The sequence below is a fragment of the Lucilia sericata genome, unplaced genomic scaffold, assembly GCF_015586225.1.
Source record: "Lucilia sericata isolate MDLA Ls3-8-SP2 unplaced genomic scaffold, ASM1558622v1 Contig000241F_arrow, whole genome shotgun sequence".
NCBI classification, from domain to species: domain Eukaryota; kingdom Metazoa; phylum Arthropoda; class Insecta; order Diptera; family Calliphoridae; genus Lucilia; species Lucilia sericata.
In genome coordinates, this window is record NW_023994268.1 from 65,752 (window position 1) to 92,732 (window position 26,981).

Consider the following 26,981-nt stretch of genomic DNA (forward strand, 5'->3'; position numbering starts at 1 on the left):
TTTACGGCTGCTTCCCAAAGGCCACCCATGTGAGGAGCGTGAGGTGGTATGAATCTCCATTCAAATCCATGTGTTATATATTTTTGTGCTACATCTTGAGCACTATTTTTAACAAATTCAGAAAATTCTCGTTCAAGAGTTCTACTAGCACCTAAGAAATTTCGTCCATTGTCCGTAACTACCCTTTGGGGGAGCCCCCGGCTCCCAATGAAGCGAGCGAAAGCAGCTTGGAATGCAACTGAGGATATTTCTGAACATGGCTCTAAATGGATAGCTTTTGTGCTAAAACATACAAACACACTTACGTATCCTTTAGTTATTGGAGATTTTCTTAGAATCGATGTTTTTATCTCAAAGGGTCCAGCAAAATCAATACCTGTTACCTGGAAAGGAAGAGAGAGAGTACATCTTTCCGGAGGTAAGGGAGCCATTATCTGAGAACATGGCTGCTGTTTATATATTAAGCATCTTTTACACTTACGGATTATTTTCTTAATACGAGGTTTTAGTCTGAATATGAGAAATTCAGTTTGTACTATTCGGTACATTTGACCACATTCAGCATGAAAGAGAAAATTATGCAAATGGTGTAGGTATAATTGGCAAAATCGGGAGTTGCCAGGTAAAATTATGGGATAACGCTCACCATATGGTAGTGATGAATGGGCTAATCTACCATTTACTCTTAAAATTGAATCTTTATCTATGAATGAGTTTAAACTTTTCAACGGACTTTTTTTTGAAATATCTTTTGATTTACTTACGCATTGATATTCTTCATTATAAAATGCTTTTTGAGCTAAAACAATTAGTCTTGACTTTACAAATTTCATTTCATTTTGTGTTAAAGAAATGTGAGTATTATGATTAAGATTTTTCCTCATTTTCTTAGTAGCATTATGGAAAAATCTAAAAATGTAGCATATTACACGTAAAGCTCTGCCATATGATGAAAAATTGTCTAGTATATCATTCGTTTCAATCTGAACATTTAGAGATTGTATTTCTTTATTTTCTGAGCTACTATTTAAGACATTTCGTTTAGGCCATTCTGATGATGGTTTTTTTTAACCATGATGGTCCATTCCACCAAAGTGAATTATTTACCAAATGTTGGGCTTTACAACCTCGTGTGCCCAGATCAGCTGGATTATCATGTGTTGGGACATGTCGCCATGTGACATTAGACATTAATTCATGTATTCGTGCTGTTCTGTTCGCCACATAGGTTTCCCACGATGAAGGCGGTTTTGATAGCCATCCAAGGACTATAGCTGAGTCCGTCCATACATATATTTCGCTTTTACTAAAATTGAGAGAGTTTATTACATAATTAACTAAATTTGCTAATAGAACTGCGCCATTAAGCTCTAAGCGCGGGAGGCAGACAGTTTGTAAAGGGGCTACTTTACTTTTTGCTACCAGTAAATTTGAGAATGTGTTTTGAGTTTTTGTTTGACACCGAATGTATACAGTAGTAGTAATATGCGGATTTCGATGCATCGCAGAAGCCGTGAATTTGTATTGTATCACTGGGCATAAGTTGAATCCAACGGGGAATTGATATTAGTTCAACTTCAGATAAGTCCTGTACTAGATTGTTCCAATTTTGTAGAGATTCCTCAGAAATTTCTTCATCCCACTCTTTACCTTCTAACCATAACTGCTGCATACATATTTTTGCTCTGACGACTATCGGAGCTAGCCTTCCAGCTGGATCAAACAGTTTTGCGACAGATGATAGAACTTGGCGTTTTGTTATTTTTGTAGACGGACTTAGTGATGAGAAAGTATATGTAAATGTATCTAAGATTGCGTTCCACTTTATGCCTAAAGTTTTAGTTGAGCTAGTTTCTTGAAACCGTAAAAAATCGGAATCATATATATCCTCTTTTGGTAAATCTGCCAATAATTGAGCATCGTTTGCTGTTATTTTCTTGAGTAGAAACCCAGCCGACTTTAGAGTTTTAATTAGCTGATTTTGCGCATCTCGAGTTTCTTCTATTGAAAACCCTCCAGTTAATATATCATCTACATAAGTTTCATACTTTAAAATGGATGATACTTTGGGGGATTCGGCTTTTGAATCCGAAGCTAGTTGATGTAATGTACGAATTGCTAGAAAAGGAGCGCAATTCACTCCAAACTAAACACATATTTATATATTCTCCAATTTAGAATTACAGTTATTAAATCGTTTTGAATTGTAGGACCTGTGTACAGAACATCATTTAATGAAAAATTGGATTTTGTTTTCCTAGAGGCATTGAACACAATTCTTACCTTTGTAGTTTTATGGTCTGGTCGCACGACAGCATGATGGGGCATGTAATAAGAGCTATATTTACCTTCAGAATTGATCTCATTCGAGGTTGTTTCTTCCATGTGGTCTAGAGTTAAATACTCGTCCAAAACAGCTTTATATTCAGCTTGCAAATCCTTATTTTTTTCTAAAGTTTTGTCCATGCTGGCATATTGAGCTAATGCGATAAATCCAGATGATCCTAAGAAAACTGATTCGTGATATTCTTTTTTAAATGGTAGCCTTACCATATATCGTCCATCTTTGTTCCGAGTAGTTGTTTGAGTGTAAAATTGTTCAACAAAATCATCTTCTTCGGATTTAAGGCGAGTTTTGGGTATTTCCTCTTGCTCCCAAAATTTTCTCAATAGTGAACTGAGTTCTGAAGATTCTGATGAAGTGACTGCAGTTGTGAACGTTTGAACCGGTTCCGCCCTTATTGGTCCACTAAGCACCCATCCAAATATAGTTTTGTAGGCTGATGTTTGGCCACATATATTTTTCTTTATTCCTTCAAGGTTTAGACAATGTTCATAATCATTGCCAAGAATAAGATCGATTTGGGAAGATTTATTAAAATTCGGGTCTGCTAAGTCCAATTTTCTAAGTTCTGCTGAATATGGGACTTTAAACGTGACAGCTGGTAGTGTATTAGAAACATTCGGTAAGACAATTGCCTTAATTGGAACTCTCAGGTTGTATTTCCTTGCAAATAATATAAATTCACACTCTTTTTTGCTGATTGTTTTTGACCTCCTATTCCAATAATTTCAAAATGTGAATTTCTATAAGGCAACTTTAATCTACTTCTTATTCTTTCTGTAATAAATGTTCTTTGAGAACCTGGATCTATTAAAGCTCTTATCGTGAAAATTTCTCCTTGATGTTCTATTTGCATCAAAGCTGTACGCAATAAAATATTCTCGTTGCTCGACGAGCAGTTTGCCTGAACACGTTGTGAGGTAGTTGCGAGTTCATCTTTGTAAGAATTACTCGTCTGTTCGGCTTGTCCATTTGTATTTTGAAGATTATTTTTATTATGGTTACCATTGCCATTGTTTTGATTATTTTCAGAGGTTTGTGGTGCATTTGATGATTTGTGTGCAATATGCAATAATGAATGGTGATCTTTTTTACAGTAAAAACATGTTCTTTTACTTTTACATTTTGCCTTAATATGTGAAGGACTTAGACAATTGTTACATATTTTATTCTTAAAGACATAATCTATTCTTTGTTGCGTTGAGAAAGTTTTGAACTTGGGACAATTTCTTAAATAATGTTCATTATTACATAGTTTGCAATTCGTATATATGTTTTATTGGGATGTATATGTCTGAATATGAGATTTTCTCGTATTAGAAAGAGTAAAACTGTCTTTTGTGGTTTTAAAGCTTGTTAACCGCTCTATCGCTTCGTATCTGTCAACTAAAAATTGTGACATTTGCGACCATTTTGGTAGGTCACGGGGGGAAGTTAAAGATTGTTCCCATAGTTCTAGAGTACAATCCGGTAATTTTGTTGATATTAAACGAATTAAAATGGGATCCCAACTATTTACTTCTACCCCTAGAGTTCTAAGTGTTGCTAATGAGTCGTTTACTGACGACTGTATTTTTCTTATTGACTCACTATCTTCATTAATTGCGGCTGGTATATCAAACAAGATTTTTATTTGGTTATCGACTAAAACTCGTTTGTTTTCGTATCTGGTTTTTAACGCATTCCAAGCTAACTCAAAATTATCATTGGACAATGGATATCGTTTTACTATAGTTCCTGCTTCACCTCTTGTTTTGTTTCTGAGATGGTATAGCTTAGTTACAGGAGTAAGTTTTGAATGATTGATATAAACTGCAGTGAACATGTCTCTAAATGAGGGCCACTGTTCATAACTACCTTTAAATATTTCTGTGTCGCATGGGGGGAGTTTAATGCAGATGCTTGAACTATCGCTCATTGGATTTTGATTTGGTATAGAGGGTCGAGATGTTGATTGGAACATTGGCATTTGTACTGTATCTAAGCGCATACTTTTAAGGAACTCAACAATTTGCGATGTGGTCTGGACATATGCTTCTGTACAAGCATCAAATTCATCTCTTGCTTGGTTTTTAAATTCTGTATCAATTAAGTCATCTTGAGATAACATTACCTTTTGATAAGAAGTATTTACTTTTGTCCATGTGCTTCTATTTCTTTTAACCTTGCTTCCAATATAGATTCGTTTTGATCTACGGTTTGGCTCTCATTCACTTTTCCACAATACTGAAGCAAATGTTCACAATCAAATCTAAAATAGTCTTTGAATGACGGATTAAATGACCTTTCAACTATAGGAGAATCTTCTGTTTCATGCGGCATTTTGTATAATATTCTCTTATACTTTGATTATTCAATTGAATTGTATTGTATAAATTTCCTTCTATTCTCTCAAGTTTGAGTTTTGTGTGGCTGTAATATGTATTCTTATTTAACTTTTGAATTTAACTTTTAAATATCTCCAATATCTCAACCTCCGGTTATCGTTTAACAGGTGGATATACTGCCGGTTAAAATAATTTTTGTATGTAAAATGTCAATTTATCGTTATGATAAAACATAATCAGACAATGAGAAAATGGGGGATATACTTTTTAATTTTATTCTACTTATTGGGCAGAATAAACACCACAAACGCTATTATTATATTCGATATTGTATTTTATTCAAGAGTTAGGTCTGTGGTTATATAGAGCATAAGTTTTAAGTTATAAAGAACTATATTGAGATACAGATTTTAAATTTTGAGATGTTCACTCAAACTTTTTCTATATTTTAGTGTTCAATTTTGAGACTAATCAATTGTAGTAATTTAGCTTTTACTTTATTTAAATGTTTTTCCAACTATAACGTTATTTAATGATAGTACTAGATCTTGTGGCTAGTACAACTGAAAACAAAAGATATAAATCCTATTTATTTGTTCACTTTAATTGATTGACATAAATTTTTGGTACACAAGTGGGAACAGTTGTAAATTACAAAGTGTATTTTCTATATTTTTGTTATAGCTTAGCTATGGAGTAAAAGCGCTAAATTGTTGTAATCTAGCAAAACAAAAGTAATAGAATATACACGTTAATCGATTAAAAATGAATTTTAATCAACTTGAGATTGATAATGAAATGGTTTGACCAATTAGTAGTATGTAGTGTAATATTTTTACCAATTTAATATCATTAAAAATTTGTGTACTATGTGGTATCCTGATTTTAAAAGACTATCTTGTGAAATTATTCAAGAGATACCACTTAAGCAGTTAATATGAACAAATAGGAAATTATTCCGTAATCAATTTATTAAATGAATTTAGTATATTCAATTTTAGATTTTGACTTTCCGTTAAATTTGATTTTCATTTGAATTTGATTTTTGAGAAAAAATTATTAATTATGAGAAAATTTTTCCAATATATTGAAATTTTAAAGATTATTTCGTTTGCAAATTAAATTTATTTAAGTTTGTAGATATTAAATCTTTCTTACTAAATTTATTTTAGATATTTTCTTTTAACAAAAAAAATTTCTTGATTATTATGGATTTTAAATTTTATAAAATTCTAATTGAAATAATTCTTTCATTTTAATACTTTAAGAAATTTATTTTAAATTAATAAATTTACTTTATAAATTATTGTAGAAAAATTCACTTACCTTTTTCTGTATAAATTATACAAACTAAACATATGTTTTTATTTAACTATTTAAGAGCAATTTTATCGCTATATTCAAGAAATTTGTTGATTTGTATTTGTTAATACATTACAATAAATAGGCTTGAATAAGGAAATTACAAATTGTACCTATTATTTCTTTTATTGTATACGTGTTATTCTCCTTATTTGTTCGTTTTCATTTAAGAGAGTGACAACTTCCAAAAAGTTCTTTATTTGTATAATAATCAAGAGAACGCACTTAATGTTTTACCGGCGAAATTTGCAAGTTAATATAGAGAGCGCGCGAATGATTATAGGGTTATAAACTTTTAATATTTTACAGTTTTACTGAAATAAATGGTTATTATAAATAATAACAATATTCCATTAAATTTCGTTCCGAAAATTTATTTATTATCGTGTTATGTACAATTCTCTTACTTTTATTATTCAATAGAATTGTATAAAAATTTTTCCTATTCTCATTTACCTCTTCAAGTTTGTGTTTTGTGTGGCTGTATTATGTATTCTTAGTTATATTTTTAATTTAACTTTTAAATACATATACTTTTTAATTTTATTCTACTTATTGGGCATAATAAACACCACAAACGTTATTACACATACACTGTTCACTATTATCGTAATATTATTTTACCCAATTCGAAATTTTTTTTTTTTAATTCCATTTTCATCCTTGGGAATTTCGGTAATAAATGAGCGATAATAAGAGATATTGTAAACCGGAACTGCGAACCCTATATTTTTTTTATTGTAAACCGAAACTGCAAACCCTATATTTGGTTATCAAAGAGAATTTGTACATGCCAATTGAGAAGAGAAAATCGCATAAATATTTTCCACAACTCACTTTTCTTAAATAAAATAAGTTTATTTATTGCTAAATGTTATTTATTATTTTTGAGTAATTTATATTGTATTTGTTAACATTCTTTTCTTCAAAAATCAAATTAATAAATATTTAAGTATAAAATTGATGTAGGTCAGTTTATATGATATAGAAATCACTTACTTGATATTTGATGAGTCTCTTATTTCAAGAGATATTGTTGACTCTCCTACCTTAAGAGATCTTAATTGATTTTGAGCTTCCTTTTTACTCTTTGTGGTTGGGCTCAAAGAATAAACGAGAAGTGAAACGCTGTCATTTTTTTACAACAATAACATTATGCTCTTCTCACAGACGAGTGCTGTGTAAATCCAACACATATGTAAAAATTTTATTCTCTCTCCAAACTTCAAAACTTTTTCGTGAAAATTTGAGGATAATAGCACTTGGAAATATTTTTTATCACTTAACATTATATTTTATAATTTTTTTTGCACAATTTAAACACATTTAATAGCCCGAAAATAATATATTTTTTACAAACGAAAAAAAAACATTTTTTGTTTTTTGACATTGAATTTTTGTTGTTTGAAATTAAAACTAAAAAAACAATGTTGTAAATTTTCGTATGGTAAACGAAAAAGATATTTCAAATAAATAATTTATTTTTTCAATATTATAGATTAAAAAACAAATAGACGTGTTTATAAAATGTTTATAGATAAAATATGTGCAAAATATCTTAAGAAACCTTTCAAAGTATAAATTGAAATGTAATAATTTTTTTTCAATATTTTTCAATACTATTTTTTGCAACTATGTTGACTTGAGAATTCTACTAATACATTCTTAGAGTTAGGTACCGGATGACAGTAGACTTAGGTACTTTTGACAACAGTTTCATTTCTTATTTATTCTTTGGTTGGGCTGTTCTCATCACTATTTATCTTCAGGGTTGTTTTGCTCTCTTGACAAATGAGGGGAAGATATGCATGAACCAATTCTATTATTTCTCTTTTGTTTTTTCACTTTTTTCTCTTTGATTTTATTTATAACTTTTGTTTTATCTTAATTTTTTCACTCTTTTTTTTATAACTTTTGTTTTGTGCGTATGTATGTATGTATACTTTTTTTTCTTTGAAAAATAAAAAACAATTAGGGTATCCGATTAACAAACTTTTTTTTATTTATTTTTTTTTTGAAAATTAACATACAGTTAGAGTATTCGTTCAAATTTGTTTGTTTTTTTTAAACTATTTAAAATGAGTATGTATGATTTTTTATGGAGATTCCGTTACTATATATATGTATGTACATATAAGTGAATTTATAATTATTCACTTGCAATATTTGTTAAAATCACTTTTTAGATTAATTAATTTTATTTGTATGCACATATATATGCATGAGATTATGTATTCATGTATATAAGAAATATATTTATGTATTTCATTATTTATTCTTAGAACATTTTGTTAATACATGAATACATATGATTTTAACGGAACATTTTATATATTAATTTCTGTTTTATATACTTGTTTTTGTATTTATGTATAATATAAATATTTTATGCATTTGGTTATGTAGTTATAAGATTTATTATATATGTACATAAATACATGAATTTAACGGCACTTTTTTCCATATTAACACATATAATTTTAACGGCACTTTTTGTCTTTTAATTTAGATTTTTATGTTTTTTTTTTTCTGTTATTTTTCTTATATAAATGGTTTTTTTTTCTTTTTTTTTTAGAAACACTTCCACATTAATTTTCTCACAATTTTCCTCTTTTTTTTCTAATTTTTCTTAATATTTTAACTTCATATATTTTTTCCCTAATTTTACTTTTTGCTTCTTTTTTATTTTCTTTATTTTAATTCTTTAATTTGCATTTAACTTTAACTTTTCACTATTCTTTTTAACTTATTTTTAAATTTTTGTTAATTTTTTCAGTTTTTTTCCAATTTTATTTGTGTTTTCACTTTTTACATGTATTTTTATTTCTTTAATGCCGACGGCTTTTTATGTTTTACTTCTACTTTTTTTACTTTTGTTTTAATACTTACAGCATCGACATATTCTTTGAACTAAAGTAATTGAGCGTGAGAATTTTTCTTATTACCTCATAATGATGATCGAGTTGAGTTATTTTCTTTTTCCGTGATTGTTCTTTATCTTCCTTGTGTTAGTGCCGACTTTTTGTACTGAGGTGACCAGTTCAGTTTTTTCGAAACTTTTTACGGCTGCTTCCCAAAGTCCGCCATGTGAGGAGCGTGAGGTGGTATGAATCTCCATTCAAATCCATGTGTTATATATTTTTGTGCTACATCTTGAGCACTATTTTTAACAAATTCAGAAAATTCTCGTTCAAGAGTTCTACTAGCACCTAAGAAATTTCGTCCATTGTCCGTAACTACCCTTTGGGGGAGCCGGCTCGAAGGACCATGAAATAAATTGCTTAGAGTTTTGCAAACTATTTTGAAATTTTCTCCGGAGGAACACTGTTCTTGTCTTAAGGAGAAAATGAATAATTTTAATCACTCATTTGGTGATTATAATTATTGTAATAATGTGGAGAGAAAAAAGTAAATTTGATTATTTTAGATGTGTACATATATATTAGAGGAATATAAATATGTACTGGTTGGTTGTACTTTACCTTATATGTTGGTAGCTTATGTAGGTAACCCAATTGTGTAAAACCAACAGAAAAACTTTAAAGCGGTAAATTTAAACGTTATAAAATTTGTGATTTATTTATAATAGAGTTGAAAGTTGCAACTGAATAGTTCTGTTGCTATGCCAGAAGTGAAACATAAAATTTTTGATTTTCATAAATAAACCTATTTTTAAATTCCAAAACCCGAAGAGTTTGTTGGAAATTCTTTTATATTTCTAAGATACCGTTAACAACATTATTTTCTTTATATTAATTACTAACATTCTAGTTTATTATCATGTAAATATTAAGGTAGTACAATTTTAATTTCATTTGATAGTACTAACAACTCATTTACAAATACTAACAATTCAATAGTAATTAGTTTAATACAAAATTCAAAAATACTTAATACTAAAAATTCAATAATAAAATTCATTTATAATATATATTTCATAAAAAAATACAATTAAATATTGGTTTAAACCTTTAGTTCAAACAACCGGTTAACCGTTATTATTCTGAATTTGAACAAGTAAGAGTGTTATATTCGGCTATGCCGAATCTTATATACCCACCATCAAATCACTGCCATATAAATAAACTTTGATATTTTGAATATTTTATTATTATGTATCGATATTAATGAGAACATCATTGTAATATTTGAAATAGGTCCATTAATGGGGGTTTAACTATTGACAGTTCTCTTTCGAATTAAATATGTTAATTTATATAGGGAGTAGGGTTATATACACATATGGACCAATTCTCACAAAAGTCGGTAGGAAGATTTCAGTTCCTTATTTCAAATTTCATAGATCTACTTGTATTTTTAAGCCAGTAATGAGCATTAAAGTCATTTTCTTAAAGGGACCTTATACGGGGTTAAGGTTAATTATGGACCAATCCTCATAAAATATGGTAGAGGGATTTTAGCTTAAAATTAGTATATGTCGAATTGCAAAGAATTTCATTTACGCCAGTAATGAGCGTTTAAGTGATTCTCTGATGGGGACCTTAAATGAAGGGTAGGGTCAATTATGGACCGATCCCCACAAAATTTATCGTTTTTAGGCCAGTAATGAGTAATTTTCTGTTAGAGATATTATATGCGGGATAGGGTCATTTAAGGCCTGATCCACATACAATTTGGTGGAAAGGTTTTGGCTCCTAAGATACTTATTTGTGTAAAATTTCTTCGCTATACTCGTATTTTTACGCCAATAATGAGCGTTAAAGACATTTTCAGAAGGGGACCTTATATGGGCGGGTAGGGTTAATTATGGACGATCAACATAAAATTTGGTAGAGAGATTTTGGCTCGTATAAAACTTACTTCTGTGAAATTTCATCGCTATACTCTACTTTTTAACCCAGTAATGAGCCTTAAAGTAATTTTATGGAGGGGACCTTATATAGGGAGTAGGGTCAATTATGGACCGATCCACATAAAATTAGCTGGAAAGGTTTTGGATCCTAAGATACTTGTTTATGTCAAATTTCTTCGCTATACTCGTATTTTTACGCCAATAATAAGCGATAAAGTCATTTTCTGAAGGGGGACCTATATGGGCGGGTAGGGGCAATTATGGACCGATCCACATAAAATTTGGTAGAGAGATTTTGGCTCATATAAAACTTACTTCTGTGAAATTTCATCGCTATACACGTATTTTTATGCCAGTAATAAGCGTTAAAGTAATTTTATGGAGGGGACCTTATATGGGGGGTAGGATCAATTACGGACCGATCCACATATAGTTTGGTAGAGAGATATTGGCTTGCATGAAACTTACGTGTGTCAAATTTCATTGCTATATTCGTATGTTTAAGCCAGTAATCAGCATTATAGTCATTTTCCAAAGAGGACCTTATATGGGGGGTAGGGCCAATTATGGACCGATCCACATAAAATTTGGTAGAGAAATTTTGGCTTATATAAAACTTACTTCTGTAAAATTTCATCGCTATATTCGTATTTTTAAGCCAGTAATGAGCGTTAAAGTAATTTTCTGAAGGGGACCTTATATGGGGGGTAGGGTCAATTATGGACCGATCCACATAAAATTTGGTAGAGAGATTTTGGTTCATATAAAACTTACTTCTGTGAAATTTCATCGCTATATTCGTATTTTTAAGCCAGGAATGAGCGTTAAAGTAATTTTATGGAGGGGACCTTATATCGGTGGTAGGGTCAATTATGGACCGATCCACACAAAATTTGGTGGAGAGATTTTCACTCGTATGAAACTTACTTATGTCAAATTTCATCGCTATACTCGTATTTTTATGCCAGTAATGAGGGTTAAAGTAATTTTATGGAGGGGGCAGGATCAATTACGGACCGATCCACATATAGTTTGGTGGAGAGATATTGGCTTACATGAAACTTACGTGTGTCAAATTTCTTTGCTATATTCGTATGTTTAAGCCAGTAATCAGCATTATAGTCATTTTCCAAAGAGGACCTTATATGGTCAATTATGGACCGATCCACATATAGTTTGGTGGAGAGATATTGGCTTGCATGAAACCTATGTGAGTCAAATTTCATCGCTATATTCGTATGTTTAAGCCAGTAATCAGAATTAAAGTAATTTTCAATATGGGGGGTAGGGCCAATTGTGGTTCTATGTCCGACATAATTCAGAATTTTATTTCGGAGGTCAAAGAACTGACTTGTGCGAAATTTTGTGCAATTTGCTTCATAAACAACGAATTTGTGAATGTTTGAAGCTTTTTACACAATATTCCGGGGGGTACATTTGTATTGGGGCTATGTGAAATCGTTGACCGATTTTGCCCATTTTCAATACCAAACATTTCTGATCAATAAAAAAATATTTTGGGAAAATTTCATCTCAATATCTCTTTTTTGTGGACGCTATCGTGCCAACAACAGACAGACGGATGGACATAGCTAGATCGTCTTAGAATCTTACGAGGTCCCAGAATATATATACTTTATGTGGTCTGTGAACAATATTTCGATGTTTTACACACGGAATGACAAAATCAATATACCCCCCATCTTTTTTGATGGTGGGTATAAAAATATCAACTGGTTTTTCTCCAATATCAATTATTCGAACTATTCGAAAACCGTTTTTTGGAAAATCTCGAATAATCGATCACCCTATTATTTACCCAATTGTTATCCAATGTTATCCGATTGGATTAAAATTTAACACCAGTTAGTTTTAGACTCTAATGAACAATATTAATAAATCGATATTTTGTAGGCATCTGTATTGTTCATATGAAAAAATTTTCTGTGTAATCACACTGAAATAAAATATTTATTTTTAACATTTTTGTGTTACAGTTGTACCGCTATCGGTGATCCTTGTTCCGTACTTTGATGGAAGACTTCCGCCGTATTTGCAATATGCTTCAGTTGGAGTTGCAATAGCTAAGGAGATACTAAGGTCAATAACAAAAGCATTTGAAGATAAGGCGATGCGATGCGTCCCAAAATCTGTTAATATATTTTCCAACTATAGCCGTATGGATATATTGATACACTCTGGGGGAATGCAAATATCATATCACTCAATGCTATCATTAACAGGCCCAATAAAAGGAATGGCTAGACTTCCAGGACTAAATTTAACACCAACACAAATATTCTTTCTTGTTTCTGCACAAGAGCTGTGCGCGGAATCTGACTACACGGGCATTGATACGGATGCGCCTGAATTTGAACACATGTAAGTTGGAATTCAATTATGATCCACAATTATTTTTTAATATACACAGCACCGGAGATGGTAGATTAAATTTAGACATTTTAACAAATTGGAAGAAACGATATCAAAACGAACAGAAATCAGCTATTCTCGGATTTGCCACCTTCAACTGGAATAAAATTTACCACAATTGTTTAAAAGTATACATACGTTAGAGGCCTTATTATTAAACTCGTTTTTTTTCAAGTTCTGTTTATGATCCTTTAATTTATAAATAAAGACTTATTCCACGGTGATGATAGTTTTATTTGTGAGCGTTGAAAATGTCATGTTGCAGGGCCGATCAATGCGGCTTCAAGCGGCATAATAATAGCTTTAATAAAATTAATAGCTTTAATAAAATTAATAGCTTTAATAAAATTAATAGCTTTAATAAAATTAATGTGTTTACCAAATTGTTTATATAAAAATATTGACTCTTACGAATATTTTGATTTGGCAATGATGAGCCAACATTACCACGTCGTGTTGTTGAATATTGTTCAACTTTTCCGCATGGCCCACAGTGGGTTCGATGTGATTTAAAGTGGCCAGTAATTCGGGGGAGCCGTAATTTTAATATATTTTAATCTTTTTTTTAACAAACAAGTAAAAATACATTAAAAGGCATCTTTAGGCAAAAAAAAAATGTATAGTAAATTTTTTTTTTGGATTTTATATGTATATTTATTTTTCGGGAAATTTTGACTTGATTCCAAACTTTCGCTGTAGCTTTAAAACGAAAAGCGATATTTTCTCAAAATAAAATGCAAATGAGAGCATATATTATGTACTATTCAATAATTAAAAAATAAGTCCTCTATTTTTATATATGAAGAACAAAAATCAACTTAAAATCCAAATTTATGTAGTTTTTGATAAATTTTTGACATTTTTCAACTTTTTTGAAAAAAGTTACGAAATAATTTTTGTTTTAATTTTTTCTTTGATATATAACCATCCTAAAATTAAAAATAATCCATTTTACTAAAACACATAAAAAAACTATTTATTTTTTTTTTGCATTTTTGTCACTTTTTTTAAATTCGAACTATTGATACAACTTTGAGTCAAAAGCCATAAATTTATAAATAGAATTTGAAATTACATAAATTAATAATTTACCTGTCTTTTAATATATAAGTAACCACACATGAAAAAATCTATGTGTACAGGAAACTGTGGACCATTAGAATTAACTCTGTGTACTCAGATTTTTATAATCAGCTCTTATGCTCCTGTAAAAGGACTTTGAAGTTTAAAGCACATACGATTTCAAAAGATGGAATTCCAAATTTATATAAAAAAGTTGGAATTAATATTAATATGAAATGAAGCTGAGAACCTCTGCTTCAAAATAATATGATTTTTTTCAATTCACCAGGATTAAAAATGAAATGGAAGCTTAAAGAAAATTTGTCACAAAAAAGTACTTAAAAATTTTTGTTTCGAAAATGAGTCCTTTTTAAATTTAATTTCTTTTTTGATTTTTTCTCTAAATGAGTCAAATAAATAACACAGATAGATTCCCAGCTTTCATTTAATACCAATATTAGCATCATATAATACATATAAATATTTAAAATATTCGTTTGAAATTGTAAGTCCTTTAAACTTTAAGGTCCTTTTATAAGAACATAAGAGCTGATTATAAAAATCGGAGTACGCAGAATTGCTATAAATGGAATCTAGAATCACATGTATATCAACTTTTCCATGTGTGAAAGCTTTTTTTCAAAATTGTTACAGGGTGTAATAATATTACTGTACAATGTAATATAAATATAACATTGAACAAATGAAAGTTTTGTCAAAAATAAGGCTAAAAAATCGAATGAATATAAAAAGTACCAATATTTTTTGAATAATACTCCATAATTTGCACATTTAAAGACTTTTTTATAATCAAAATTCTAAATTGGAACCATAGAATATTATAGATCTTAGTGTTATAAACGATTTCTGAAATAACTTAAAATTTTTCGAAAATTTAATGTCTAAAACTGGCTTTATATACAAATATATAAATGATCATATCTTAAAAACTATACATTCAATTTATTAATCTTCGCCTGTTTTGTGTTCAGCATGTTCATCTTGTTAATATACAAAATAAATTTTAAATAAATTTGAAGTTTTAAAATATGTTGTTCGCACTTTTTGAACATAGAGTCACGATATATTTTTAATAATACTAAATCATTTTTATACATTTAAATACTTGATTTTAAAGTTCCAATTCTAAAAGTATGACTTTATTAATGTTTAGTTTTAAAAACAAGCACTCCATTTTTATTAAATGTCAATTTTTACTACTTTATATAAAAATATAAATATATTTCTGACTGTCAATACTACGGAGACAGTTTATAACTTATATATTTGAAATTTCACGCACTGATGTAGAATTTTATCTAGTTTTAGTAGATACTAAAAATACTAGTATAAAAACCTAATTCTAAAATTCAATTAAGCGTCACTTTTGACTCGTTACCACCAACATTTTCAAGCGGCAAGCCGAGCAGCTGATTGCCGCATACCGCGTTCATTGTCCATGTACTATTATAATTCTTAAGTACACAACACGCGTTGAGGCGGCAACGCGTTATACGCTTTTTAAACTTTTCGCGCTTTACAAGCTGCAAGTTACACACCACGCGTCATTTTAATCTTTCTTTTAATTTTGTTTAACTGTTGCTGTTTTAAAAATCAAAATTTTCAGTTTTGGTTTATTTTTTAATATTTTTTTTCATCGTTGGCGAATTTATTTCATTTTAGTTTATTCTTACTCTACACAAAACAAAATACAACCCTGATCAGCTGCCGACGCGTCAAAAGTGTCTGAACTTTTCGCGGAAGACAATGTGTAACTTGTTAAATGAATTATTTAAACTTTTTTTGACAGAAGCCTATAACGCGTTGTCGCGTACAACGCGTGTTGTGTACTTCCACCTTTAAATTGTTGCAACAATAATAAAGCTACTTTTACATTATACCACAAGTAATATGATCTGTCAAAATATTGTGTAGAAGAGAACGGATGGTATAGTCTAAACGCAATATGTAATGAAACCATCATACATTGGGAAAAAATACGGATGACAAATTTGACAATCGTGCTATTGCTCTCTTCATTTTTTGAAATGATTCAATTGTTTGTTGTAAAACATTTTTCTTGCTCTTTTTTGGTTTAGGAGTTACAGACATTTAATGATTTATAATATAATGTAGAATATCTTCCGCAAATTTGACTTTTTATATATCATTCGAAAGTTCCTTTGAAAAGCTTTCAAACGATGTACACCATAACTCCATTCATTAATCCATTGAGCGCCATCTCGAAAAGCTGTGATTTTTATTTATGATTTTTATGCAAATATAAGAATTTCTCTTTAATTTACGATATGAACACAACATATAATCTGAAAAATTGCATAGGAGATAAAATGAGCTTTCATTTGATGTACATTGCAAATTCCTAGCTAGAGTTTGGGAATTCCCGACCTTTTCAATTTCCCGGGAAACGGGAATGAAAAAATTAATTTCCCGGGATTCCGGGAACTTAATTTTGAACTATAATAACAACATTTTTAACAAAAATAGACTACTTTTTTATAAATTTAGCGATATCTAAAATATTCTCTCTTTTGAGAACAAATCAAACCATTTTTTAATTTTGCTAACGAAAAATTTTAAACATGTGTACTTATTTAAATCAAGTCTGTAGGGTACTACATGATCTCAATATTCGCGGCAACATAGAAATATTCTTCCACTAAGAATATTCGCAAGAATGATCTGTCCTTGTCTTTGTTTGGATCCCTGTGCATAGGGTAGAACGGGATCAGCTCTTGATATCTCCAACTCCGTTTCAGTAGCAATTCCGTTAGGTATTACAAAGATCAGTATCCTCACATTCTGAAGATAGATGGAAGGCATTGAAGCCTTCTTTCAATGAGAAATGCACAAGACACATTATAACCCGAAATACGCGGTTGATAGCAGTAATAACAAGACACTGAGTGTTAGGCAGATATGCAAGTCGGCTTGGGCTACCCTGCAACGAGTACTGTCGCAGTTGCAGGGAAAAGGAAGAAACTGTCTTCCATCTTCTCTGTGAATGTCCTGCTCTAGCCGCTAAGAGAAACTGTTTTTTCGCAGTTACTTCATAGCCAACCTTGGTGAGATAGTTTGCATACCATAGGACTACTAAACAGATCATATACTCCATAGTAGTGTTTATAAACCGGTTAACCGAAAACCCGGTTGTTATTGCATATTTCGGTTTTTCGCAAACCGTTTTTTTTTTAACGTTGGTTTTCGGTTAACCGGGTTATCCGGTTTTTAAGTCTCGGTTAACCGGTTTCAAAATAATCTAATTTTTAGTACAAAATTGTGTGTTTTTATTGATTTTTTATTGTGATTTTTAAAAATTTTGGATAGATAAATCTATACATTATTCTCCGTTTGTCCATATGAAAACAGACCTAAGATTGTTAAACAAATGATAGGAAATGTTAAACATACACATATTATTTATATAAAATGTAGATTTACAATTTCAGACAATCAGGAAATTAGTCAAAAGTTGGCATCTAAACCAATAAAAAATTAACTATTTAAACAAATTCCAACCATTATATGAAGAAATTTGTTATTTATTAAGACGAATAAATAACTTTGATGATAAAATGCAGGATGCTCTTACATGTTTACTGCGTGAGTATAATATAAATCGAGAAGTATCTCAAACGTTCTCAAAACGGACTTTATTTATCGAAACATAAGGGTTGTTGTCACTGTCCGAGAATTTATGCAGCTGGGGTTTTTCACAAACTGTAATGGTTGATTGACAGGAAGTCAGAATGATACCTGTCAATATTCCTAAGTGTCATTCACAAGAATTTGAACAACCACAAGCGTAACGAGCGGAGGGAGGTCACAATTAAAGCAGGGGCTCAATGTCTATGTCGAGACAGTCGTCGTCTACTTCCGTTCCCGATGAATCGTCGCGAGTCTGAACACTATTTATACTTGATAGTCCTGGACATAAAATTTTGTATTGATATAGATGCATTATATATTCAAAGGTCAATTTATTCCTCCTATGGCAACTTCAATATACCTAACGAATGAATAATATCTTCAGATCTGTATAAGTTTGTTATGATATGTTAATGTACATATCTATACTAAAAAGTGCAAATATCTTATTAAATAATTCATAATATTTCGCAAAATAACATTTTTCAACTAAATATTATAATATTTTAAAGATTTCCAAACATTTCCGGTTTTTTTATACTCGGTTAACCGACAAGCCGGTTTTCTAGAAATGGTAAATTTTCGGTTAACCGAAAAACCGGTTTTTACAAAAGTCGGTTTTTAATAAACACTACTCCATAGGCAGAAGAATAGTTATGTATTAAATTTATAAGATTCATACTTCTTAGAATTAATTAAATTTACAAAAAGATCCAGCTACTGAGATACTCAAACGCTTTCCACAGACGTTGGCTTCAGAAATTCATTCATTTCAAAATGTTTGGTTCTATTTGTACTTGCTTCAAGTTGAGCTTTACATAGATTGATAGTTTTTAATTAAGGATTTTTTCATTTCCTTCTGCACCATTAATGATGCTTTTTAACTTGGCTTTAAAAAATTTCCCGTTTTCCCGGGAATGATTAAAAAAATTTCCCCGGAAAATTTTCTCGAGAATACCCGGACGGGATTTCCCGAACCACAAACTCTATTCCTATCCCATTTTATATTCGTTTTTTTCTTGTAAGAAAAAATTAATCGCTGCAACCGTTCAAAATAGGCTTGCCAGACGTACTGTTTTCAGCAGTACGCGTAGAAGTACGCAAATGTATTTGTACTTGTATTTGTACTTTTTTTTGTACATTTTTTAATTTTGCCATAATTTTATAGGCGTAATCATGACCATAGACAAATATTCTATAGAATCGCTATTTAAGGACTTCAAAGATAGTTTGAAAGTTGGATTTACTAAGAAGAAAATCTGCCTTCCCATTTGTTTTCAGTGAAGAAGAAAATAGTTTTTTGGAATTGTGGGAAAGAAAATATTTTTTGTAAAATTGGAAACTTGCAGAATGGGAAGAAATTATTTTTAGTGAAAATTGACACCAATATATTTATTTTGTATAATACATACATATTTATGTAATTATGTTAAAAGTAGGTACATACAAACAATTTTTAACGGGGAGACAATTTTTTATTTTTTGCACTTTAAATTGTGATGAAATTAGAACCTGATAACTTGTATAAATAGCGTTTTAGTATTTTTTGGTTTTGTTCAAAGTTTATTAACTTTAATGTGTAACAAAATTCTTTATTTACTTTTGTTGCGTATGGTCATGGTTAATTTCAAGAAAAATAATATTTATTTAAAAAGTGTAAAAGTGTGTGTGTGGAGCTTGTGATTAAAACATCTTAGTTTTTTTATTTTTGTTATTTATTTTTATTTAAAAAAAATATTAAATAAACATGAAACTAATTTTTTATAATTATCTAAATTAAAATAATTGAATAAATCTAAAATTTGCTTTAACACTTTCAGGGTCAAAAATAATTTATGTCGAGAAAAGAACTTGAAAACTTATATTTGAGATAATTTGATTTGTATGCTGAATCCGGGAAAAATGATATTTTTTGAATTTGAGTTTTCCCTTGTGAGTTATAGAAGGTCAAAGTTAAATGTCGAATATATTCCACATTCGAAAAACAGTCACCAAAAAGTACCACCAACATTTCTTATGAATATTGTTTTGTAAAATGTCTTCTTACACTTATATCAATACAATTTAAATCTGTATTGTCCGATCTCTTTAAATCAATGTTGCCCAAAATCGCGATTCCCTATCACGCGAGATAGGGCAAGAAATTTATGCTGACGTTGCGTTGACTCACCTACACTATAAGCTTACTTCTGTATTTTCTTATTTGAGCATGTGTTAGTTGATTATCTCTCAACATGCAAAACAAAATCAACTCAGTTGCTGATCAGCATTTGTCGAAGTAAGATCTGTACGCAACTTTTTTAAAATCCACACAGAAATACAACAACAAAATTTTGAGAAAGCCGAATTTATGTAGATGAATGAGAGAGCACAACTGATAGTTTTTTATATATGAACTTTAATGTACGCTGTCCGTCAAAATCCATAATATCAATTTGACAGTTAGAATATACTTTTTAGTTTGCAGTCATTTTATTAGTACAGTTTTATTTTGGGTTACATTTTGTTCTCTGCTGCTTTACCTATACAAATTAGTGTGTAACAGTATGTGTATGGGCAGCACTGCTTTAAATACATTTTTTTTTACCATTAAATGAAGCTGTTTTTTAAACGTTGTTAAAAAGCACTTTTTAAAAAAATAGTCAAAAGTGACAATTTCTTAAAACCTGATTTTAAAATACTTTAAAATAAGGAAGATCTTTCAAAATCTCAGTTATTAATATAATAAAGTCTTAATTTCCATCTAAAAGAAAAAAATTAAAACTAACAGTAAAAATTTTACTCAAAAAATGCTTAAAAACATAGTCTATTGTAATGTCGAATATATTCGACAAAACCACGGAAAGGGTTAAACTTATTTTTTTACATATTAAATAAATAAAAATACAACAATAAACTCCACATAAAATTGAAGATTCGCTTTGAATTCGCATTTTATTATAGATAAATGTTTTAGAATTTCTATTTATATAAGAAATAACATTCTAATTAAAAACAAGTAAGAGTGCTATATTCGGCTGTGCCGAATCTTATATACCCTTCACCATAGTGTATTTAAAAATTAATTTTCCCGACTATATCATTATTATAGCAATAGCAAAACATAATGAACAACAACAACGCTAAACGATATAAACACACAAAAAACAAAATACACAAGGCAGTAAAACCAACAGACATCCAAACATACGAAACGAAATACAGAAAAAACAAAAACAAAATACACAACGCAATGAAACCAACAGACAACCAAACATACGAAATGCAATACACCAAGAAAACACAAACAATATATGTACACAAGGCAATGAAACACACAGCCATACAAACATACGAAACGAAATACTCAAAAAAACAAAAACAAAATTCAAAGGCAATGAATAAGCAGTGTTGTTGTTGTTTATTTTTTATGAAATTTTCAGAGGTTGTCTCGGATTTTTGCTTATATCCTCGTTGTTTACGAACGGATTTTGCTGATTTTAAATAGGAAACTTCTCGAAAGCATGTCTGATAGAATTATTGAAGATTTGGATCCTGAAGATATCTGGGGTCTTCAGAAAACTGATTTCAACAGACAGACGGACATGGCTTAATCGACTCCGCTATCTATAAGGATTCAGAATATATATACTTTATGGGGTCGGAAAATTATATTTTGGAAATTACAAACGGAATGACAAACTTATATATACCCTTCTCACGAAGGTGAAGGGTATAAAAATAATGAAACATAATTCCAATATATATTTAAAAAATTTTAATATGATGGAACACAAATTTTAAAATAAAAATTATCACACTTTTCATAAAATTTAATCTAAAAATCAAAAAGAAGCAAAGAATATTCCAAAGAAAATTTCAAAAAATGTTTCTACAAAAATACAAATAAAAATTTTGAAATATTTTTTTAATGTCAAGGCTCTACAAAAATATATTTGTAAAAATTAGCAACTTATAATTAAATATTATTATCTTTATCATAATATTATGCTAAAACTTTTTCTGTACATATGTATAATTATAAGGGAAATTTATGTTTGTATTTTTGGCTGATTTTTGACATTAATGATTAATTTTTAATTTCAGAAGATTAAAATTTATAAAATCAACAAGGAAAGTCTATATTTTTTTCTTTGTAGAGTTAGCAAAATGTATTAACTTTTACAAATATTTCAATCATGTCCATACAAGATTCGTGAACTTTTTAGTTTTCAAATGATTTAAATATAAATAAATGAAGGATATTTATTTGACTAATAAAATTTAAATACATACATTTGTGTACGTATAGTTTTTTGTCGCATGCCATAATTAAGATGAAATTTAAAACACCTTAATACTTAAAATAAATAGTATTCGGTGAATGTAACCGTGAACATATATGAACGCGATTTTCAATGTTTTTCCACAGGTTTGGGTTATTGCCTCATTGCGTTCTTGCATTACTTATTCAATTCAGTTTTTATTTCATATTTTTTGTTTGTTTTGCAATTCCAAATTATTTTAATAATATCAAATAAATGTATTTATAAAAAATTTTAAATTGTAATGTAAGCTAAATTTATTTTTGTTTATTATTTTGACTACTAAAATTTAAATACATACATTTGTATATAGTTTTTTGTCGCGTGCCATAATTAAGATGTAATTTAAAACAACAAAATTGCTAGGTATATTTTTGGAATTTTTTAAATTTTTATCTGTTAATATTTTTACAAACTCTTAGAGATTCTATAAAGAAAACTTAAAATGAAGGACTTTTCTGTTGCAATACAATTTTTCATATTTCAAAGTAGATATTTTCATATAAAATAATTATGTATTTATGAGAATTTAGGTAAACTTTTTATTTCTACGTTATGTTGTTTGTGCAAGTTTTGAATAGATTTCGTAAAATTTTAATATAGGCTTGTAAGTTTCAAAAATACATGTTATTATTTAATACTTTTTTCAAAAACATTACATTTTTTGCCTAAAACGAACTCTAACTTCTCTAGTTATAATTTTACGTTAAAAAGTTAATTTATAAAATGTTAAGGTCTTTAAATTCTATTGAATAAATTCAACTACAAAAAAGTAAAAATAATTTGGAAAAAATAATATTATCTGAAAATATACATCAGTTTTAGATATATTATTCTGCCAATAGTGCAATTAAAGGCATAATATTTATAAATATTTAAATTATGAATCGATTTTATATTTCTTAACAATTGAAATTAGTTTAAACTGTAACGATAAAGATTTACTGAATTTAAAACAATAACCAAAATCATGGTTTTGAGGAAGAATTCTGAAATAATTAATATTAAACAACGATAAAATGTTTAAATTTAATTAATCTTCTGATCATTAGTTCAAAAACTAAAACTAAAAACTAAATCTTTTTGGACCATAAACTTTAAAATTAATAAAATTTATTTCTCATAAAATAAATTTGAAGATTTTAATAAATGAAATTAAACATAAAGTTACAAAATAGTTTCGACTTTTTACAGAAAACAAAAAAAAAAAACAAAATCTTTTTGTACCATGAACTTAAAAATTAATAAAATTTATTTCTCATAAAATAAATTTTATTAAATGACATTAAACATAATGTTAAAAAATAGTTCTGTGACTAGGAATTCCAATATGTCATATTAAATTGCTAAAAACAAAAATTGGCTTTGTAAAATGTTTACATATTAATATTTCCAACTTCTTATTTATTTCAAAATTAAACATTTTTCTACAAGTTAAACAATACTTCCATGCATTTTAATATTGTTGTTGTGCTGTACTTTGTAATATTTACAGATACAAAATTATATCAAATATTTTATTTCCAAATAAAATGTACTTGTCAAAATAATTTATCTTCTATGTTGTTCTTAAAAAAATATTATAACTTTTTCAATACTTCTTCTGTTATTATTGTGATCAGGGATGGCAAATTTGGTACGATGGTACTTTTTTTGATACTATTTGATGTTCAAAAGTACCGTGATACTCCCGAGTCTTATTTGATACTCTCAGGGCCAATATCTCAACCTTCGGTTATCGTTTTACAGGTGGATATACTGCCGGTCAAAATAATTGTTGTATGTAAAATGTCAATTTATCGTTTTGATAAAACATAATCAGACAATGAGAAAATGGGGGTCAAAGTATCTTTAAAAGTTCAAATTTGAAATTCTAAGACTGTTTTGAAATCTAGTTTTAAAAGCCACTTTTTAGAAGTATGTTTTGCAAATAACCAATGCAGCTCATTTCGAATTTTTATCTTGATTGACATTATATGAATATTAATCTAATTAAATTCCATTGTAATTACCAAAAATTTCAATTTTGATAAAATATTTGACTTTAAAACTAATTATTTCCAAATGATAGAAGCTCGAAGGACTCAATTTCTATCTAATATAAAACGATATGTTTTGAAATTAAGAATTCAACCATAGATAATAAGAGAAATTTTTGGTGAAAATTATTTGGAATTTAAAGCAAATTATTGTTTCATGGCATGGATGGTCTTATGTATGGTCTCATGTGTAGAATTTGATATGACTATTGATTTTTTAACAAATGAACACCTATGTACATCGAATTTTAATTTAATAACACATATGTGTTATTAAATTTGGGGCCCTAATAGGCCCCAAAATGGAAATTGCTGATGTTCCCACCGAAAATGAAAATTTAGTTCATTCTAAGATACCATTTCTCAAATTTTTTGTGAGACGATTTCAATGACATACACAAATTCGTATACAACACCAAAATGATTACAAATGTCGTAATTTTTCGGAAAAATTTTAAGTTTTTCATATTTTTACATAGAAATATATAATGTAATTAATTGAAATTATTATATTATAAACCTCAACTAAATTTCACCGAAATGGTTTTTTCTGTTTTTCGAAATTCTTTATGTTTTGTATTTTATCTTAATATTTTAAACTCTATTTTGTCCCAGGTATTCTGTTAGCTATATTTATCTAACATACTTAATATGTACATCAGCATACGCGTAATTTCATTAGCTTTACAATGGTATATAACACTATATGGTTTCATTCTATTATCAATCAAATTTTTCAGTTTAACTAACATAGTAACATAATTTATCCTAAACATCTACTTGTTTGTTACGCTTGCTTTGTAAATAACGATTTCTATGTTATTTTTTACATTATTTCGCGATGTTTTGGTAGCGTACATAGGCTTCGATAAATTTGAATAAAATTTGATCTAGGTTGAATTTTGAAAAACGGAAAAAACCGTTTCGTAGATTTTATTGATTTCAATTAATTTCCATTAATTATATTAAAATCATATATGTTAAAATGTAAAAAATCTGAAAGCTTTACGAAAAATTTAGATTACTTTTACTGTTACACAAAAATTTCTGGTATGCCATCGAAAGCGTCTCCCAAGGACCTTTCTAATAATACTAAAATTGTATATCTTTCCTTTGGGAGAAATATGAAAAAAAAATCATAAAAACCTCAAAAAAGGACCTTTTTATCCTTTGATCCAGCTCGCCAAATATTAACCCCAGGACAAAAATTTTGAGAAACGCTATCTTATAATCAATTAAACTTTAATTTTAGTTGAGAACCAGGCCATCCTAATTTATATAAGAGATTTATTGACAATAAACTATAGTTACTAATATTTGTAGCTCAATTATTAGCGTATAATAAATAAATAAGTTGAATTTCTAAATTCATCCTTGAGTAGGGCTAAATGTGGCCTGAATTTCTTTAAGACAGGATTTATTAAAATATAGCAAATTGTATCATGACTGATTTTAATATACATATTTACGAAGTACAATATCGTGGTAATATTTTTATGGTAGCTATATGATAACATGGACATTGAAGTTCATCAAATTATATCGAAAAAGTTAACATTGAGGGACGGACAAAGATTCATTATATCAATATATGTATATTAGGGTGATCGATTCTGTTTTTCCATCGGTCATAAAACCGTTTTTTTCTGATTTACCAGTGTCGGTTTTTTCTAAATGTTGATTTTTTCGAATATCGAATAACCCGGTTTTTATACTTTTTAAAAGCCGGTTTCGAATACTTTTATTTGCTTTGTATTTAAAGATTACTTCAATTAAATTTTGAAATAAATAATAATACAGCCTGTCTAAATTTCAAGAAACTAGAGTATATTTTTCTAAAGCACCTTTGGTTAAACTTTTTTGGTTTTCCTAATTAATTACAAAAATTTACTTGTAAAATTGATTGGAATAACTGTTGGATAAAATTTTATCAATCTTAAGATTATATTCCAATTACAATAATTAATTTGTCGCTGAAATATTATAGCAGTGTTGGAATGCCTATGAAAATTTACTAAACAGGGACTTTAGAATAAACTAAGATTATGATTCTTCCCAATTTTTTACATTAAAGAAATAATGTTTATTTTAAAAAATCAGTTCGGGTCATATTTTTTTTTTTTAAATTAAACTAGATGTTTTTATTTATAATAAAAAACCGTTTTCTCTGAATTTAAAAAAATATCAACCGGTTTTTTTCAAATGTTAACAATTCGAACTACTCGAAAACCGGTTTTTGGAAAATGTCGAATAATCGATCACCCTACGGTATATACCTTTTCTACTTCTGTTGTTGATTATTTAAAAATGTCTAAATATGTGAAGGTGTATTTAAGGAATTAACAACTTTCAGCAAAAAAAAAATATTTTAGTACTCTAAGATCCAAAAAAGTACCCTCTGAAATATTTTTTGATACTGAAACAAAATCTCATTTTCCATCCCTGATTGTGATATTTATTTGCTGTTCTTGAAATCGACTTCTTACAATCTTGCTTCAATAATTTTAGATAAATATAACTTCGAACCCAGTTACTATTTTTATTAAACAATTATTTGGTTGAATGATAATATATCATTATTACTTAGTACTTCATAAATTAATCTTTAAAAACCAACAAACCAGTGCC

The 26,981-nt window shown here is 28.7% G+C and overlaps 1 protein-coding gene across 1 annotated transcript in view; it reads left to right on the top strand.

The window, feature by feature from the left end:
• LOC119602560 (endothelin-converting enzyme homolog) overlaps window positions 1-26,981 on the top strand; it is a 60,177-nt gene that overhangs the window by 18,114 nt on the left and 15,082 nt on the right. The window contains exon 5 of the mRNA XM_037954144.1: window positions 12,844-13,228. Within this exon, the coding sequence (XP_037810072.1) occupies window positions 12,844-13,228 (385 nt within the window). The remainder of the gene's footprint in view (window positions 1-12,843; window positions 13,229-26,981) is intronic.